The 14,824-nt window shown below is 35.3% G+C and overlaps 2 protein-coding genes across 2 annotated transcripts; both read right to left on the reverse strand.

The window, feature by feature from the left end:
- Window positions 1-2,013: 2,013 nt before the first annotated feature.
- LOC105995409 (olfactory receptor 5W2-like) lies at window positions 2,014-5,038 on the reverse strand. The gene is made up of 2 exons (XM_013029120.1): window positions 5,032-5,038; window positions 2,014-2,951 (listed from the first exon to the last, which is right to left on the reverse strand). Exons 1-2 carry the CDS (start codon window positions 5,036-5,038, stop codon window positions 2,014-2,016), a joined length of 945 nt encoding a protein of 314 aa, XP_012884574.1.
- Window positions 5,039-9,616: 4,578 nt separating this feature from the next.
- Window positions 9,617-10,561, reverse strand: LOC105995478 (olfactory receptor 5I1). The gene has a single exon (XM_013029193.1). The coding sequence runs from the start codon at window positions 10,559-10,561 to the stop codon at window positions 9,617-9,619; it is 945 nt and encodes a 314-aa protein (XP_012884647.1).
- Window positions 10,562-14,824: the final 4,263 nt, after the last annotated feature.

Raw genomic sequence — 14,824 nt, forward strand, 5'->3', positions numbered from 1 at the left:
GTTCAACCTCCCTAGCCATAAAAGAAATGCAAATCAAAACAACATTGAGATACCACCTCACCCCAGTTAGAATGACAAAAATCAAGAACTCTAATAACAACAGATGCTGGAGGGGATGTGGACAGAAGGGAATCATACTTCATTGTTGGTGGGAGTGTAAACTTGTTCAACCACTTTGGAAAGCAGTATGGAGGTTCCTCAAAAGACTTCACACAGAGCTCCCCTATGATATTTCTTTTGACAGGACTACTATCAAAGGACCCAGCACCAGCTATGCTTTAGAATTACTACCTTCTCTTGTTGAAACGACTGCATCCTAACATAATTGCCCTTCTTTCCTCTTTATGACTTTTGGTTATCTGAGATGCAAGCCTAATTCCTGCTAATTTCCTTTTTTAAATTTTATTTTATTTTGTTGTAAAGTTGATGGACAGAGGGGTTACAGTTACATGAGTAGACTACTATGTACATTTCTTGTCCAACATCGTTACTCCCTCCCATGTTTTTCTCCCATTTTCCCACCCATCCCCTTAGACTGCTCCCACCCCCAAGGTTGTAAAGTTCATGAGTATCACTGGTGCACTGGTTCACCCTTTGTCCTTTGTTTCGCCATTTTGTTATTTTCTTCCCCATCCCCAAATCAGATGAAAGTAAATACAAGACACAGAGTACCAAAATCAAACACATGACTACAAGGTATATTCCTATGGAATATTTTATTCCCTCCCTCATTTTAATGTTAGTCTAAGTATATCCTTTAAGGTGAGATGAAGCCAGCTTGAAAAACACAGAATTGGGTACAGATTTTTAATCAATTCTTTTATTTACACAATCTATTCCATTTACATTTAAGGTATTGATATATAATTTCTTACTATATAATTCTGATTATATACTATATAATATCTTGTTAACATGAAACATCTTTCTTTCCTTTTTATGTTTTCCTTCCTTTTTCCTTTGTATCTTTCTTTGTTTTGTTTTCTTTCTTTTCTCTCTGGTTCATTTCTTTGCTCCTTAAAATTTATTATATTATTGTACATTTATACCTTGCTAGCTTTTTATATTATGGATCTTTGCTATCAGGCCTAGAAAAAAATCTGTTGATTATTAAAAAAATTATAAATGTGATAGCCACAGGGCAAATTTATAAAAATAAGTGGAGAAACAATTAAAAGTAGATGAAATAAAAAATATTCTTCAAAGAACATAGTTCCCATGGTTTCCCTTATTTGCAATTACTAGTATATGTCTCAGTTAAGCAGAAACAGTCAGATAAGTTGATGTTAGGCAATATGAACCCCAAGATAAGGATTCAAATTTTTTTTCTTTCTTGCGATTATTTCTAACATATTTATAAGATGATTTCTTTGTTGCTTTGAGTGTCCCTCCCCCCATGGTATAACCCCTGCTTTCACTGTATTTGATGTTGGTATAATTTGTGGAGAGGAAGGGAAAAAACAAATTGTTTAAATAGGGATATACGTGGATCCATTACAATAATGAGATGTACAAGATGTTATGTTGAAAAACGAACTTTAAAACTTTGGTTGGGGAGGGGGCAAGAGGAGGGGGAAATGGGAAGGGATGGGAAGGGGAAACAAAGCAGGAGGCAACAATGCTGGATAAGAAATGTACTCATTACCTTGCCAATGTAATTGTAACCCCTCTGTATGGTATTTTTACAATAAAAAATTTTAAAAAAGCAATGTACTCATTACCTTGCCCATGTAATTGTAACCCCTCTGTATGGTTTTTTCACTAAATAAATAAATAAATATTCTTTGGAGGCACAAATCCCCACCTACACTTTAAAGTTTTGATATTCCATATTATATTTCCCTTTATTTCTCATATCTTCACATAATCAATCTAAATATCGTTATTTGAAAATTGTGGATATGTGTTTCATATTTTACATATTTCTATAGTTTGTTTCTCATGCGTCACATCATACAGCTTTATGTAGGTAAAATCGCAGCATTTGTGCAGAAGGTGTCTATATTTAACTATTTAAAACCATCTTCTATTTTTAATTTTTTCTAGGGCCTGTTTCACATCCTTGTTCCGAAGGCTATAAATCAGAGGGTTCAACATAGGTATCACAAGAGTATAAAATAGAGAGGTCATTTTGTCTTGATCTAGAGAGTAGGAAGAACTCGGTCGAAAATATGTGAAGAGTAGAGTTCCTTGGAAAATCGCCACTGCGGTCAAATGGGAGGTGCAGGTAGAGAAAGCTTTGAACCTGCCCTCAGCAGAGCGGATCTTCAAGACTGACAAGATGATGTAAAAATAGGAGATAAGAACTCCTGAAATGGTACTCAGTTCAAGGAAACCATAAATGGTGAATAATATTAGCACATTGACTTCAATGTCAGAACAAGAGAGGAGGTAAAGTGGAGGCAAATCACAGAAGAAATGATTGATCTCATTGGACCCACAGAAACATAAGCGGAATGCCAGTGTAGTGTGGATCAGGGCATCTGCCATCCCCACCAGGTAAACTCCAGCCACGAGCAGAGTGCACACCCTACTGGACATGTTCACCGTGTAGAGCAGAGGGTTGCTGATGGCCTTGTACCGGTCGAAAGCCATCACCGCCAGCAGTACACACTCCGAATCCGCAAAGGTACAGGAGATGAAGAATTGCAGAGCACAGCCAAAGAAAGGAATTGATTTGTTCTTGCCAAATATGTCCACCAGCATCTTGGGCCCAATAGCCGTGGAGTAGCAGAGGTCACAGAAAGAAAGGTGGCTGAGGAAAAAGTACATGGGTGTGTGTAGCTGGGAGTCCACTCGGATCAAAATGATCATCCCGAGGTTTCCAAGCAGGTTGATGAGATAAACTAGCAGAAAAATGGCAAATAGGGGCGCCCTCATCTTAGGGTTGTTCGTAATTCCCATGAAAATAAATTCAGTCTGCATGGAGCAATTTCCCTTGTCCATTCTTCCTTTGTCTTCCTTAGACTTTTGAGAAAAATGGTAGGAAAGAGTGATAGATATGCACTTCACTATTATGTCTATCAGCAGTGTAATTTTAAGGCAGAATAAAATTTATTTAGAGTAATGTGTATTGCATGAAAATTCCCTAGTTGCCTATGCTTAGGAACCAAGTGAAATATTTGTTACCTGGGCCCAGAAAGATGGTAGATTAGATTTGATGACAAAGACTGGTGGTATTGTATTTTTTAAGTAATGGATAATTTAAAAAATAGATTCCTTTAATGGGTATGCAACTGTTTAAATATACTAGAAGCCACTTCAACAAAAGAAAATTGCCTACTCATATATAATTTATGAAAAACCATGCTTTACCTCAAAATAACGAATGATTGACATCTGAGCTAAGTGAGAAACTTTGATGTAAAGCTATATGTCATTCTTGGGGCTGGGAAGGTGGCTCAGTGGTAGAGCGCTTGCCTTGCATACCTGAGTCCCTGGGTTCGATTCCTCAGCACCACATAAGCAAAAAAAGAAAAAAGCCAGAAGTGTCTCTGTGGCTCAAATGGTAGAGCACTAGCCTTGAGCTGAAGAGCTGAGGGACAGCGCCCAGACCCAGAGTTCAGGCCCCACGAATGGACCCCCCCAAAAAAGCTACATGTCATTCTTCAGATATTCAAATCATGCAAGTCTTAATTTTCAAGGCCCAAGGTTCTTACTTTTCTTACCTTTACAGGGAAATTTGAATGTAAAGAGTCTCACTTGCTCTTCAAAATAATACAAAACAAATACAGATGATAAATTGACAGGCTGAAAGTTACAGGAATGTGCCTTTCTGTACACAAATAATATTTGGTTATTATATTTCTGAAAAAGCATGACTGGGACAGACCTTCTGCATTTATCCTAACAGTGATCACCAACTGATAGTAAAATATTCACAAAAAGAGTATCAAGTTAGTTCTTGAAATACAGATCATGATTCCCAATTAATAAAAGTGCTGTTACTTTTCTCAGTCCATAGGTCTTTGGTATTTAATGAGACAGGAAATAAGTTACATGTACTTTTCCTTTAAAAATCTTTCATAGCTCTGCCACTATAATCCTTACCTATTTGTAACGGATGTCCTGTACCAAAGGTTGAATCTTCTGGCCAATGAAGTATGCTAGAAACAAAACAACATCAACAAAATTTAACCCATACATTTGTCTTGCATTGAATTTATATTGTCTCCATAACTAATCCATAACTGAGACGAGCAGAAAAGGTCAGATAAGATGATGTTAAGCGAAATGAACCCCAAGATAAGGACACAAGTGGTTTTAATTTTCTTGCTATTGTTTCTATGTACCATGTGATTTTTTGGTGCTTTGTATATACTTCCCTGACATTATAACCCCTGTTTTCACTCTATTTGATGTTGGTATAATTTGGGGACAACAAATTGAAACAAATTGTTTAAATAGGGATACAGGTTAACCCATTGCAACACTGAGATGTACAAGACATTATGTGGAAAAACAAACTTTACAATATAGGAGGGTTGTGGAGGGGGAGGTGGGGAATGTAGTTGTACAGATGGGAGGGAAGGGATGGTAGGGGAAAAACAAAAAAGGAGGCAACAATGCTTGATAAGAAATGTACTCATTGCCTTGCTCATGGGATTGTAACCCCTCTGCATGGTACTTTCACAATAAAAAACTTATAAAAACAACAAAAAAAGAAACGCCAAAAAATTGAGTTCTGATGAAGGCCAATGAACTTTCTGAATATGTGTTTCTCCTTCTTGTATATGTGTGAATTTGTGTGCATGTTTCATGTATGTGTAGGCAGGCATGGCTATTTGTTCAAATGACAACTAGAATGTTTGTGGTATTTTACATTGAGTTAGTGTAGTGTGTTTCTCACAAGGAGCTTTATTAACATACATTATTATCTGCAATATGGTCATTGAATATTTTGTAATAATACTTTCAATCCCTTAAATTTATGAATATACAGGATTAATGTAAAACAGTAAAGGCTTTCCTATATAACTAGTCTAGCATAGAATATTAAAATGTTATGCTACAGATAATAGGTTCTGTCACTCTGCATCCAAGTGTCATTTTTAGTCATGATACACAGAAATATATTTCACTGGTTGTCTAGGTAGGCATATAGATATCATTGATGACTTTTTCTTATTTTTTTAAAAGATATATTTTTATATTTTTCCCTGTGATTTTTAATCTGGAGATTCAGTAACCTACCTGACATAAGTTCTTCAGTGATGACTTAATACTATAGTGCTAGCATTTTATTTTTTACAAATAGCCTTTGGGAGTTATAGTTTTGAAGTAATTTCCCTCAGGAGTTTTGTGAGAATAATTGTATTTCTGGGCTTGAATTTCCTCTTGTGAAAACCTCATAACTTTAATAAATGTTGAGATTTAATTATTTTACTATAACTCTTGCTGGAAGATTACTGGAATAAAAGTTTAATATATTTGTTGAGTTACAGTTTAATCTCCTTTCTTCAAAGTAGAAGTCCAATTATCTTTTTTTTGCCTCATTTTTGTAGGAGAATATCATTTAAATTCTACAAAAGTGATCTATACAACTGGGGATGGGGAGCCTTGAACCTTGAAAATTAATACTTGTATGATGTGAATACCTCATTAGGGAGGGGGTAACAAGTTCAACAAGAAATGAACTCATTGCCTTACTTATGTAACTGGACCACTTTGTACATCACCTTGACAGTAAAATTAAAAAATCAAGAGTAAGAAATGTACTCAAGCTTTGCCCTGTTGACTTATACCTTTAATCCTAGCTACTCAGAAGGCTCAGATATGAGGAATGAAGGTTAAAGTAACCCTGGGAAGAAGCCCCCCAGAGACTCTTATCTTCAAGTAATCATCAGAAAACCAGAATTGGGACTATGGCTCGATGTGATAGAACATTAGCCTTGAGCTAAAGAGCTCAGAGACAGCACCTAGGACTCCTAACACTTCAAGCCCCCCCCCACAGCTGACCAAAAATAAAAATGTACTCACTAGTGACTTATGAATTGGTAAGCTCTCTGTACTTCACATTCATAATACCAATTTAAAAAATGAGGAAGATAGTCAAAAAATTAAATAAGTAAAAAATTCTACAAATTGATAATTTTATATGATCTATCCATTCTATTACTGATTTCCCGATTCATAACATTATAGATAGAAACATTAGACATTATTCTAATGATTTGTGATTAGCTAACTCTTGTCTTAGGGTCTAGTATTTGATCTGGCCTTGAGAAAAATATCATTCTGAAGTTATTTGCTGATACATTATGTTTGTATGGAAGGTCAACTTGGTTTAAAGTACAGTTCAAGTCCATTGTTTCCTTCATTTTTCTATCTGGCTGATATTTCTCATGTTTAAAGAAGAACATTGAAATTCCCAACTATAATATCTCACTTATTTTTTTACTGTGCCTTTATATCTTTAGCACTTTCAGGGTTAGCTGTATATGAATTTAAAATGGTTATACACCCTTCCTTTATCATTATAAAATGGTTATTTTATATCTTTTGACAAATTTGATTAAAAGTCTATTATTTTTGACATAAACAAGTGTAACTATGTTCGTTTTCATTTGTATTTTTCTTTATGTTGGATATCTTCTCTTTCTGTCTAGGATTATCCTTTTTGGTCATTATGATTATCTGTGCAAGCTACTGTGTCCCTTTCACATAAAAATTTAATCTTTATACAAAGGAATTATTAACAGACAAGAATTTATAAATGCAATTTTATTGGTTTTTGATTTTATGGTTGTATAAAGATCCATTCCTCTTTTGGTGTGTGATTGTTGATATTTGAATCTTCACTTTTTGATGCATATAACCAGTACATTGTTTTTGCTTATTATTCTGAGACAGAAAACTTTCTGTTCGCACAAATGGCTTACTCTGATAACAATTTAACTTTAATTGAATATGCAGACTATATTTTACCAATTTAATTTTATCATGATTTCAGTTCTTAAAAAATTGTCAAGGGAAGAGGGGTAGACAAATTAAGAGGAGAAGTCTGGAACAATGCAATCAATAATCCAATGTGTAACCTACAAAAGTAAAAAAAAAAGTGAGAGAAGGGATAGGTTGGGAAGGATGGGTAAGAATATTGAAAGGGATGACAAGGATTAAGATGCACTGTTTTTATAAATTGCTTTGTTGAATGATAATTCCTTTGTGTAACTATTTACAGATACTTAAGAATGACAAAGGAAGAATTCAGAAAAAAATATTAAGGCTTTTGTGTGTGTGTGAGAGAGAGAGAGTGGTATGATTGTTAACTCTTGTGTTTTTAAATCCATAATGGTCTTTAAAACTACTCCATTTTTAAAAAGACTTTGTTGCTGGTTCTCATATATTGACTGTTTTTATTCATTCAGAATTCCAAATGTATCATTTCAATTATGTCTTCCCCACAAAATTTCTGATTAAAAATTTCCTGGTATATTTATTATAGATCTTTTGTCTGTACTAATTCCCCTTTCCCTTTCTACTTTCAAAATTCTTTCTTAAATTTGTATAATTACATTATGTAACCCAGTAATGTACATTTTCACTCATCATATTTGATGTCTCCACTAATCCTATTATTCAATAGCATTCTGGGAGTTTCATTGTTCTATCTCCATTCATAGATGCAACCTATTTTGATATCTTTCATCCAACATTCTTTTTTCCAAGTCATGAGTTCAATCGCCAATGTGCGCACGCGCGCGCGCACACACACACACACACACACATCACTTACTAAGGAGTGACAATTATGGATAAAGTGAAGGTTTCAGAAAATTCTGATTGCATTAAATATGTAACATGAATTCATCTTTACTAGTTGTGGTACACTGGAAGTTTACTAGCCTATTGAGGCTAGTAAAAAAAACCTGAGGGACTAAAAACAGAATATTATCTGTAGAATTAGTATTTCAATCTAACTAGCAGCTCAGCCAATGATAGCAACTCTGGGGGGCAGCTAGTAAAAAAGCAGAGCAGATATTGCATAGATCATTGGTCTAAACTAAGTCCAAATTTTCCATTGGCATTACTTATTGACCTTTAAAAACACTAGCACATGATAGATTAATCTCTTACTTGGAAGCAGTTCTATTTTCTGATAGGTTCTCTTACATTTAGTGATATGATAGTTTGAGTACTAAATGACAGTAGTATAGAAAAAGATTTCTGTGTGCTGTGTACTGATACTGAGATGTAATGATTCAAATCTGTATTCAGACAGATCACAACTAACCTGCTCTGTGTTATTGTCTACAACCTAGGTTGAGAACGATGAAATTAAATTTCATATTTATATATTTTTTTGTAGTTCAGGGGGATAGTGCTCACTTTCTATCAAAGGACATTCAAGAGAATATTTCCAGAAAAGATTCTGAGGTTAATTTAAAGTAACACAGAGGGAAGAGGTGAAACTATTCAAAAAGAAATGCATGTATCACCTGACTTATGTAACTGTAACCCCTTTGTACATCACCTTTATAATAACACTTAAAAAATAAAAGTGACCCCAAAGTGATCTTTATTTTATTTCATAGATTTTTAACAATTGCACTGTGGATACATTTACACTGGTATTTCTAGCAAAAATCTTTTAAATATTTATTGTAATGAAAGAATAATTATGTATCCAAAGAGTATTTCTTCTGGGGAGTACATTTTGGAAGACTATACAAACTCCAAATTCAGTCTTCTAATACTAGTCCCTACGTTATGCTTTACCATAAAACTTAGGTAGGAAAAGACTCATTAGTAGCTCCTTCTGTTTCTGAGATGCTGGAAAAGGATGTCCCATCTTTTCATAAATACTTGGGTGTATTAAAATAAGAATAAAGGAAAAAATGTAATTATCTTTTATTATAGTTAACTTATATTCCTATTCTCTTTTAAAGAAATGTTCTGTAAACAATTTGAAGGAACTGATTATACAAAATGATCAAAATTACTAAACTAACCTTAAAATTGAGTTTTATTTCCAAATATATTTGCCTGTCACCAACTTATTGTACAGCATACCTTTCAAATGCTATACAATATTGTAAACTATGTATAACGAAAGTAACTGTGTAAAGTATCCAGGCATTATTCACAATATGTAATTGTATTGACTCTGCTATCACTTAAAAAATAGAATACTCTCTATTCTTTTAAAGATTGACTGAAATGATAAAAGAATAAGAAATATCCCTAGTGTGACAGTCATTATCCAGGCAAATACTTAGTATATAAACTAAGGTAATCTAATTGTCTTCTTTATCTTGTAATATACAACTATGTGTTTCATTCCACATATGTATGAACACTTGAACATTTTCTAGAGTATTTACTAATCCCTTAAGATACCATGATCTAATCTATTTAGACAAACATCTCTCCCAGCTAGCAAAGAAAGAACTACCAAACACCACAAAATCTTTAGTTGTTTTTTTTTTGACGTTTTAAATGTTTATTTATGTGTTGGCAAAAAAGCATAGTTAGGTGTAGTAATAAAACCACAACATCCATATTTGATAAACTGTCTGGTTTGGGTAGCTGTGTATTTGCTGTTCAAGTTGTTATAAAATCCATGTTTCAAGAGTTTGTAATAGGAGAATCAGATGAATCCTCACTAGGTAACTTCTCATGAAGAATCTACCTTAAATTTTAGAGCCTTCTTGGCTGCGTCTTTCACGTCTCTATTTCTCAAGCTGTAAATCAACGGATTCAGCACTGGGATGAAAATGGTGTAGAAGACTGAGATGATTTTATCGGTGTTGGGGGAATACAGGGAGCTGGGCCTGGAGTAAATGAAGAGCAAAGTGCCCTGATAGATGGCCACAGAAGTCAGGTGCGAAGCACAGGTGGAGAAGGTTTTCTTCCTCCCGCTGGTAGAGCGGATCTTTAGAACCGAGAGGAGAATGAACGTGTAGGAGATGATGATGATGATGAAGCAGGTGATTTCCACGGAGCTGCCATACGTGGAGAGGAGCCACTCGTTAACCGAGGTGTCTGAGCAGGACAGCTTAAGTAGGGGAGGGAGGTCACAGAAAAAATGATTAATGACATTTTTGTCACAGTATTTCAAGATAAAGGCAAAAGACGTGTGGACCAGGGAGCTCATGTTGCCTCCAAGGTATGATAAAGCAATCAACCGTATGCAGAGGCCCCGAGACATCACCACGGTGTACAGTAAGGGGTTACAGATGGCCACGTAGCGGTCGTATGCCATGGCAGCTAAGATAAAGGATTCTGTGTCTGCAAACGCGCAGAAAAAATAAAACTGCAAGGCACATCCATAATAGGAAATAGATTTGGTCGACGAGAGGAAATTGATGAGCATTTTGGGGACAATGACCGAGGAATAGCAAAGGTCTACAAAGGAGAGGTTGCTGAGGAAAAAATACATGGGAGTCTGCAGGCGAGGGTCCGTTCTAATTAGGAACATCAGTCCCAGGTTCCCTACGAGGATCATGCCGTACAGGGTGAGAAACACCAGGAAGAAAACCACCTGAAGCGCTGGGCATGAAGGAAAACCTAACAGGATAAATTCCGTGACCAAGGTGTAGTTTCCATCTGTAAATGTCATGTCATGCATAGTTTTCCTCCGGGAGGATTCTGGTGTCCTAAAATGTTATGTCGATAGTAAAAAGACAATGATTAGATAGAAGGTTGTTTCATTGTTTTTGAAATAAGCAAAGACCTAAAGTCCCTATATTTAAACTTCATGCAAATATGAGAGAGAGAGAGAGAGAGAGAGAGAGAGAGAGAGAGATTTTAGAAGATAGTTGCAATCAGATTTCATGGTTGTGCGTCTGGTTTGACTTATTTGACTAATAATTGTTTCTCTCACTGGATTGTGTTGCTTGAGACAGTTAATGATTTGGGCAACAGTCTTGTACCACAAACACAAAACAACATCTGACATAGAGGATTAAAGGAAGATAAAATATGTGTGTGTCTGTATATCTGTCTACGACAGCATTGTAATGATAATGTTAGCACAACTTTCTTTTTCATTCCAAGACTTGATATAAAGTAGTGTGATCTATTGCTCAATAATGGAGTGGGCAAACAAAATACTTGCTACATAAATATATAATTATTCACATTGTTAGATATAAAACAGGACAGGTGGTACTTGTAGACTACAAACTAATTTTTGCAAATATAAGCTCCAAGTGTCATTTCAGTAGGAAGTAAATGAGGATAATTTCATAAATCCTGCTCACATACTAAATATAGCTGACAAAATTATTATTTATTTTTCTACCCTTAGCTTCTAGAAATTACTCACTGCCCATTAATCGACTGTTCAAGTAACGTTCACTTAACATTTAATTCTGAGTTACAACTACACCAAATGAAATGATATCTTTCCTAATTAAGAACAAATAAAAATGACTGAAATTTGTTTTATGACAGTACAAGTCAGTTGAGTCTGAGTCGTATATTATCCACACTTTCTGAGGTAGAAATACATAAAAATAACTAAGGAAATAAAGCTATGTTAGGTTGGTTCCTTAGAAAAACAGGAATAATAATTTAATGTTTTATGAATGTGCTTCCATGAACATAAAAATATATTATACGAAGGTCAATGTTCAGACTTTGGCTTATTGAATCTTTCAAACTCTCAGTGATGCAGCCACATTCAAGCATACCATGGTGATGATTAGAATAGTTGCTCAAGGTGCTCTCATGATTGATCGCTTGATAATAGAAAAGGGATATCCATTACATCAGAATGGGGATTAGTTAATTTATTCCCATTTTGATAATGCCACTTCCTTAGAGTCAGTATTCCTTTCTTTTGTGTAATTATATATAAATTTAAGTTTATAGGAAACAGCGTCTCTGTGTAGATTAACTCAAGTGAATTATAAACTCATTCATCCATTTATTTACTTGACAATCTTTCCAGTATCATTTTTGTGGAAAGAATGACATCTTTTTTGTTAATAAAAACATTACTTTTCATTGTTATGTATTTTACCTAATATTACCTCATAATTGAAGTCATCTGTCAAAGTTTTTTAAATAGTAGCTCCCCCTTTATATGATATTGTGTGAAACATGACATTCTAGACAAATACTTTGCAAGTCACTTAGCTTTCATCAGAGAAGATAACAAAATTTTGACAGGATTATTACCATTATCACCTTTTCCTTATAGGTTAGGACATTAGGAAACACAGAATTGGACACAATTAGAATGTGACAGAAACACAATTAGAATCGAAGCCTGACTTCAAAATTTCAAGACTAATTGGACTTTCTATTATTAATTCCTTATTTTGTATTATAACATTGATGCATAGATTGATATTCAAAGCCCATGAAGATAGTAGTTGACACGTTATGACTCAATGTCAGATGTCTCCTAAATCAAGATATTGAGAAGAAGCATAAGGCTGTTGGAATATTAATAGTGTCCCCACTTTCAGATATCTGAGCTGCCTGAGGCTGATGATAACATGAAGAAAGGACTTCCACGTTTCCTGTAAAAAGCAGAATATACATGCTTGCAAACTTAAAATTGATCATTCCTTGTGACACTTTAAGAAAAGGCTATATAAAGGGAAGGGAAGGCAGAAGATAATGCAAGTCTCTTAAAGGGAGCATTAACCAAAGATTTTCTTTAAACCATGACTCACTAACTTCTTCCCAAAAATAGAAGAGAATCAAGTTATAAAATAATTTCAAACTATCAAGTTGGCAGCACTGTGAACCTCCTCACTTGTGCCAAACATCATATTTCAAGAAATATAGCTCAGATACAATTCCTGTGGAATCTCTATCAGAAAGTGATTGGAGATGTATGGGCTTATGGATGCCACAGTAAATGATAAATGTATTTCACCACCTACTGGGAACTGAATCCATAATTTTTGCTCTAAGATCCACAAAAACATATTCTTCACACTGTGAAAACCACCTAACTCCCACACCGGTTACTTACCAATGCAGAAAATGATTTCCATTTACCTAGAATAATTTTATCAGAAGAACCAAGGGCTTTTACCTGCATTCTTCTGTCACTGGGGACCTAATAATCAAGATTGCAAACACTCTTCTTGTCAAGGATTGTCCCGGGAATAATGAACAGAGTTGTTTCCATTGGGATTTCTTTTCACAGACTCCTTGGTAATTATTGTTGTTGTGCTGTCAGTGTTAATTTCAAAAGATAATTTTCAGTCTCAGTAATATTGGGGCTGCTTTTCTTTCTTTTATTTGAGGAGGGTGGCGGTTGTGGGGCTTGAACTGTGGGCCTGGGAACTGTCCTTGAAATGTTCAGCTCAAGGCTAGTGCTCTGTTAACTGGAGATAAGAGTCTCATGGACATTCCTTCCTGTGCTGGCTTTGAACCGCAATCTTGACATCTAAATAGCTAGGATTACAGGCATGAGCCACCCACGCCCAGCTGGGGCTGCTTTTAATCATGCTTGAAGCCTTAACAAGGTCTCTTCTTGTTTGGAGGGTTAGTTCAACTAACTCTTTGTAAATAGTTCCATAATATCTAAAGATATGACCCTCCATCCAAATTATTTTTGTCTGTTTTTTTTTGTTGTTGTTAGTCATGGGGCCTTAACTCTGGGCCTGGGCGCTGTCCCTCGGCTCTTCAGCTCAAGGCTAGTGCTCTACCACTTTGAGCCACAGCGCCACTTCCAGCTTTTTCTGCTTATGTGGTGCTGAGGAATCGAACTCAGGGCCTCATGCATGCAAGGCAATCGCTCTACCACTGAGCCACTTTCCCAGCCCCCCAAATTATTTTTGTAAAGCACATGGAAATTCAAAAATGTTACATTTAATTTTAGTACGGAGTACTTATAAATTGTTTTAAAAATGCTGGTGGAGTCACTGAAACCATATTTAATATTTGGCATCAGTACTTGTTTCTAGGAAAGAGAGGACTTAATATATAAGTACCTGAAATCAGAGAGTATCCCAACAGCTACAAGGCTATCCCATTTAGTAAATCAGCTTAATCCCAATCAATTCCTTGCTTAAGTGACTCATCTCAGGCTACAGTTGTAATTATTACTATTTTCTTCCCTTTACCTCCACTGCCAAAGCGTTTTGGAATGCTATGCTCATTTATCTACCTAAACTATCACTCAGATTGGACTTGTCAAACCTTTATTTTGATGAGATTATGATGTTAGTTTTTCCATCTTTATAATTATCATTATAGACTGCAGAAAGGACATATCCATTCAGAGGTGATCCCAAGAGCTTCAGGCCTATGGATGAAAGACAGTATATGGAGTTGTCAATAATAACTTTATGGGCAGTTACATAGTATAGGAATGTCAGAAACAGAAATAGAAGGAAAATCAAACAGACAAAGAGCTTCCTCTTCAACATAAAAGGTCAGATAGCAGCGTAGAACAGAATCCAAAAGAACCAAAACAAACAAAAAACAGAAAAGAAAAACAAAAACAAACAAACAAAAAAGCATTGAATGGTTGGGAGACAGTGGCTCACACCTGTAATCCTAGCTACTCAGGAGACTGATACTTGAGGATCGAGGTTCAAAGTCAGCCTTGGTGGGAAAGTCCATGAGACTCTTATCTCCAATAAACCACCAGAAAACCTGAAGTGGTGCTGTAGCTCAAGTGGTAGAGCACTAGCCATGAGCTGAAGAACTCAGGGACAAAGCCCAGGCCCAGGTCCAGAGTTCAAGTTCTGAGTCTATTCTCCCATAGTTCTGAAATCAAAGATACTAACTTATTGATGGACCAGACAAAATACAAGATACAATTGAATTACAATTGAAATAATTTTCTGGACACGTCAAACAAGAGAAATCTAATGATAACCATAAACCTGTACTGAAGAAACAGTCAAAG

Source organism: Dipodomys ordii, unplaced genomic scaffold, assembly GCF_000151885.1.
Source record: "Dipodomys ordii isolate 6190 unplaced genomic scaffold, Dord_2.0 Scaffold117, whole genome shotgun sequence".
Taxonomy (NCBI): Eukaryota; Metazoa; Chordata; class Mammalia; order Rodentia; family Heteromyidae; genus Dipodomys; species Dipodomys ordii.